General features: G+C 43.3%; 3 protein-coding genes across 3 annotated transcripts in view; 2 read left to right on the top strand and 1 right to left on the bottom strand.

Annotated features, from left to right (window-relative positions):
- LOC134183636 (transmembrane protein 14C-like) overlaps positions 1-513 on the top strand; it is a 1,809-nt gene extending 1,296 nt beyond the window's left edge. The window contains exons 3-4 of the mRNA XM_062651220.1: positions 59-146; positions 269-513. Of these exons, the coding sequence (XP_062507204.1) occupies positions 59-146; positions 269-311 (131 nt within the window). The 3' untranslated portion in view covers positions 312-513. The remainder of the gene's footprint in view (positions 1-58; positions 147-268) is intronic.
- On the bottom strand, positions 293-2,563 carry LOC134183635 (peptidyl-prolyl cis-trans isomerase-like). Its single transcript, XM_062651219.1, has 2 exons — positions 2,192-2,563; positions 293-734 (listed from the first exon to the last, which is right to left on the bottom strand). Exons 1-2 carry the CDS (start codon positions 2,475-2,477, stop codon positions 526-528), a joined length of 495 nt encoding a protein of 164 aa, XP_062507203.1. The 5' UTR covers positions 2,478-2,563; the 3' UTR covers positions 293-525.
- A 68-nt stretch (positions 2,564-2,631) lies between these two features.
- On the top strand, positions 2,632-4,391 carry LOC134183634 (5'-AMP-activated protein kinase subunit gamma-1-like). Its single transcript, XM_062651218.1, has one exon. The coding sequence runs from the start codon at positions 2,955-2,957 to the stop codon at positions 4,290-4,292; it is 1,338 nt and encodes a 445-aa protein (XP_062507202.1). The 5' UTR covers positions 2,632-2,954; the 3' UTR covers positions 4,293-4,391.
- The last annotated feature ends 609 nt before the right edge of the window (positions 4,392-5,000 follow it).

The following is a 5,000-nucleotide window of genomic DNA, read 5'->3' as shown; positions in this document are numbered from 1 at the left end:
ATGCAAGTAGACAGTTGGTTATTGGCATACCAACATCATTGATTGTATCGTGTTGTAGCTGTATCAACTGTACTCACACTCTTCATGGGGTTGAGATTTCTCAGATCGTTCAAATTCATGCCAGCAGGACTTGTAGCAACTCTCAGGTGAGGCTTCGAATGACAGATCACGTGCTACCTCTAAATAAGTTGTGATATCGCTATGGTAACAGTTACCAATCAAATTCAGTACATTAATGGTCCTGCTGTATCACTTTTTGTCGTTGCAGTTTGCTACAAGTTGTGCGACTCGGTTGGCAGTATGTGAAATGAGAGCGTGTTATCATGCAACAAGAAGAACAAACATTAGAACAATGCTGGTTATTGTGCTAACAATGAAATCTAAATTCAAACAGCAAGACAATCACTTAGAGTACTACAGCAACACAAACAGAGCCCAATGCTTTGCAGCTAGACAAAGAACCACTCATGTGACTGTTAGTTTTGCTCTTCAAGTCCAAGTTGCTTGCAACAGTCAATCAGCCCACTACAGCTGCCCGCTATCAGCAACGATAATCTTAGCTGAAGTCTTTCCACTTTGGCTTCCATAGCTTTCCACTTTCTTCACTACATCCATACCTTCAACAACAGACCCGAACACAACATGCTTCCCATCCAGCCAAGTCGTTTTGGATGTGCAGATAAAGAACTGGGAGCCATTTGTGTTGGCACCAGCATTAGCCATTGACAAAATTCCTAACAGCAATGCAATCACAGTTTTAATGAAAACACGAAGCACACAACCACTGACTGTTTGATAGACTGTATAGGAGCTATTCTAGCTCATAATACTGTACACTGGTGTATACATGTATGTACTGTTTAACACTCTGACACCACAGTTTCACTGCTAGTCTGTGTAAATTGGTGAGACACAATCATCAATCTGCCCTTCATACAGTACGTCACCAACCAGAGAGCTAGTCTAGTGCTAGTATGTCAATCCCCGCCCCAAGACAATTACCTAATTATTACTTCAATACCAACTGTAAATGTCTAAAAAGCCGATTTGATTAACAACCCTGCCACAGCTAACCAGTAAAATTGGTTGTTGAAATCCTTAATCACAGATGTCTGATTAATATTAACTAAATGCCTATCTGAACAAATGCCACCCTCAACGAGACGGACATCCCAGTGAGTGTGGCTTGAAAAAGGCATGTGTAGTAGACTACATCAAGTTCAGCCTTAATTAAGTAATTAATTCTTAATTGATTATTAGCGTTTAAACTGGTGCATTAACAGCACAGATGCATGCTATCATCTAAATGTCGTCAACAGGCATTGAAAGTCTACAGCGTTCTGCTGCATCTTTGTTGTAACTAGTAGCTTTGCATGTGGCTACAGTGCCAGCAATGGAACCAGAGACACAGACCTTGCAGTGCCAGCAGCCACATGACCTACCACTGCTAGCATCACCCAGTAATGTAAATAAAGTTTAGCGCTTCAGGTAATTAAATTTTTTACATTAAAAGTTAATTGCAGCTTAGTGTCCTTTGTCCTGGTGGTGGTGGTGGTTCCTGCACATGCCCATCTTTGCCGTTCCCATCCAGATTCGATGTGACACCTTGTCTCATGGAGTTGCTCTGTCGATCTCAAGCTATGATGGATCCAGTTAATAGGTAGCGTTCTATCCTAATGTCTATATGTATATATCATTATGTAATATGTAGTATACCCCCTCCCCGTCGCAGTACAATCTATACGTAACACCGATTGCCGACTGCTCCTTCCACCGACTGTAGACAAGATAGAAGTCGACCTAATACCCTACAAATTTGTCTCAACTCCCACTGACAACACCGGCAAGGATGGTGGCAGTATACTATACTGCTGGCTGGGTGCTCCCGGCCCACCTGTCGCTTCGCTCTCCCTCACCAAGAGCCTGCATCTAAACCAATCAGCATGCTGGGTGCTGCACAGCAGCAATAGGTCACGTGGTTTGGTTATCCAGTGCTCTAGCCAGCACTGTAGTGTAGTCAGTAGAGACTTACAACACCAAATAGGCGCCCAGGGCTCTTTTTCAGACGCTTCCGGTACCTACCCACGTGGCAAAGTCAACAAGGCGTGCGCACCTGCACAAACATCTTCGCGCGCAGCTCTTTACCCTGCAAGCTAGACAGTCACGTACACAACCTGCACGACATACTCACCTGGTCCTGTATGTTTCAATGTGAAGTTCTCATCTGCAAACTTGTTGCCGTAGATAGACTTTCCTCCAGTGCCGTCGCCTCGCGTGAAGTCGCCGCCTTGGCACATGAAGTCGGGAATGACGCGGTGGAACGTGCTGCCTTTATATCCGAATCCCTTCTCTCCCGTGCACAAAGCGCGGAAGTTCTCGGCTGTTTTCGGTACAACGTCTCCTCTCAGTTCCATCACGATGCGACCTACTGGCTTGCCTCCAGCTGTCATGTCGAAGAAAACTCGGGTCCGAGACATTGTAGAGCAGCAGCGAATGCAGGAAGAGAAAACGAGATTTCCAAAATGGCGAAACGTGATTGCACGTGTTTGAAGGTAACGCGCGTTAGCAATGTCACTTACGTAGTGACGTTGAGGCAATTTAATTATCATGAGAAATAGACGCAATAAAACACTGATTTTTGTATTTGATTTTTATGTACATTTACATAAAATTGAAATCAATCAGACCTAATCAAATATTTTTATATAATTTGTACACACCGCTTTACTAGTTATTAGACACTTACAAGTATGTACAAGGCTAATGCTACAAATCTTAACGCGCGTTAACACTAAAACCAGTTGAAGGCGTGTCTGTCAGGAATGCTAGAGATTTGAGTTTTTGTGTGTGTTGAATGTTTGAGCAGCTACTCGCAGAGGTGAAATTGAACGAGGAACGAACATTCATCTTTCTCTTTCGTTAGTTTTCCTTCTTTCCTCTTGTGCGACGAGAACATGAAGAAACGCTTGAGTTGGCACGGAAAAGACAGCAAAAAGGATTCTGTGCGTAAGAAACTTTTGGAGCCAAGTAAGACAAAACATCTGGATGACGTGGACGTGAGTTGGATTGAGAGAATGGAAGAGAGACGCGGTAGAGCGCGCTCGTTTGGTGCTAGTGACAGACCAAATGCTCACACGTCACATTCTCCACCCAGTCATACACGAACGAGATCCCTCTCTCAACCAGAATCTCGTCGTTCTCAGTTTTCTGGTAGTCCTAGTCCTCCGTTTAGAAGACGGGATGACCCTGCGGGAAGGGAAGGCCGGCACGCCTTCAGGTCACCTTCGGGAAGCTCAACAGAACAAGCAGGAAGTTGTGAAGATCACGATGATGACGTAGCTTTAGAGTCAATGGACGATTTGTGGCCAAGTGATGAGACTGAAGTGCATCCGACTCTCTTCCGTGATTTCATGAAGGCGCATGCTTGCTATACTCTACTGCCAACGAGTTCAAAGTTGGTCGTGTTTGATACAAAGCTGCACGTCAAGAAGGCCTTCTTGGCACTTGTACACAACAGCATGAGAGCTGCACCTGTCTGGGACAGCGAATCTCAGCAGTTTGTAGGCATGCTCACCGTCACCGATTTCATTAATATTCTACGTTTCTATTACAAGTCACCGCTTGTTCACATGTATCAAGTCGAGGAGCATCGAATTCAGACGTGGAGGGAGCTACAAGTGGCAGAGCCTCGGCCGTATCTCATTTCTATTGATCCAATGCAGAGTCTCTATCAAGCAGTCAAGCATCTTATTGAACACAAAATTCATCGATTAGCTGTCATGGATAACGAGACCGGAAATGCTATCTACATTGTCACTCACAAACGCTTGCTCCATTTCTTGCATGAAAACTTTCGCGAAAAGACGTTACCTCCATTCATGATGAAGACAATTGGAGAACTATTGATCGGAACGTTCCAAAACATCGCAATGATACAAGAAGATACGCCCATTATTGTGGCTCTTAACGTCTTCACTGAACGTCGTGTATCTGCGCTACCGATTATCGATGAACAAGGGAGGGTGGTAGATATTTATGCCAAGTTTGATGTGATGAACTTGGCTGCAGAACGCACCTACAATAATTTAGATATTCCAGTGAAAGAGGCTCTGCGGCATCGGACATGGTTTGAAGGTGTTCACACGTGTACTTCAATGGACACGCTGCAGACGGTTATCGATCGAATAATTGAGAAGCAGGTGCATCGCCTTGTAATTGTTGACATGGAGAAACATTTAGTAGGTATTATTTCACTCTCTGATATTTTGAAGTTTTTAGTACTTAGTCCTTAGTGAGTTTAGTACTTAATAGGAGAGAGAGAGAGTACTTTGTCTGTGTTTGAGTAGAGCTGTCCTGCAAAATGTCAATAAATAGTACATTGGTTATTGGGAGATGCTAGGCCGCTGCTGGCTTGTTTGTCTGTCTTGATGTCTGCTTGGCATCTTTGGAAATTCCCAACTTATTGTATTATTTGTCTAAGCCTCGCTATATTATTTCGACTATGCGAAAGCAAAACACTGTTTATTCCCTTGTGCACCAGGCTCTTGAATGTCGTGCTTAGCAATCCCATCGATGTCGGACAGAATAGAGAGCTTCATCGCTCGAGGGTCGATCACTGAAAGGGACCCACCTATCGAAACCGGCATCGTTGCGTTCCTCTTCATTCGGTAAGCATGTCTGGAGAATTCGAGGAACAATGAGCAAAGTGTGAGAAAGTAGTAGGCGCACAAACATTTAGGATCTTGTCTTTATATATATATATATATATATGTATGTATGTATGTATGTATGTATGTATGTATAGATGTATTATAGATTGATAGATAGATTAGAGCAATATCTCTTGTCTGTTACTTGTGAGTGAGTATGACGTGATACATTGCAAATGACAATGGTGATGGTTAAGATAAAGTGCATTAATTAATTAACTAATTAATTAATTAATTAGCTCAACAACAGTTGCTGTTGTAACACAGAAAGACAGGGTACATGTACAGATG

Source organism: Corticium candelabrum, chromosome 8, assembly GCF_963422355.1.
Source record: "Corticium candelabrum chromosome 8, ooCorCand1.1, whole genome shotgun sequence".
Taxonomy (NCBI): domain Eukaryota; kingdom Metazoa; phylum Porifera; class Homoscleromorpha; order Homosclerophorida; family Plakinidae; genus Corticium; species Corticium candelabrum.
The sequence above is the reverse complement of the archived record's forward strand: the minus strand, read 5'-3'. Positions and strand labels throughout refer to the sequence as shown.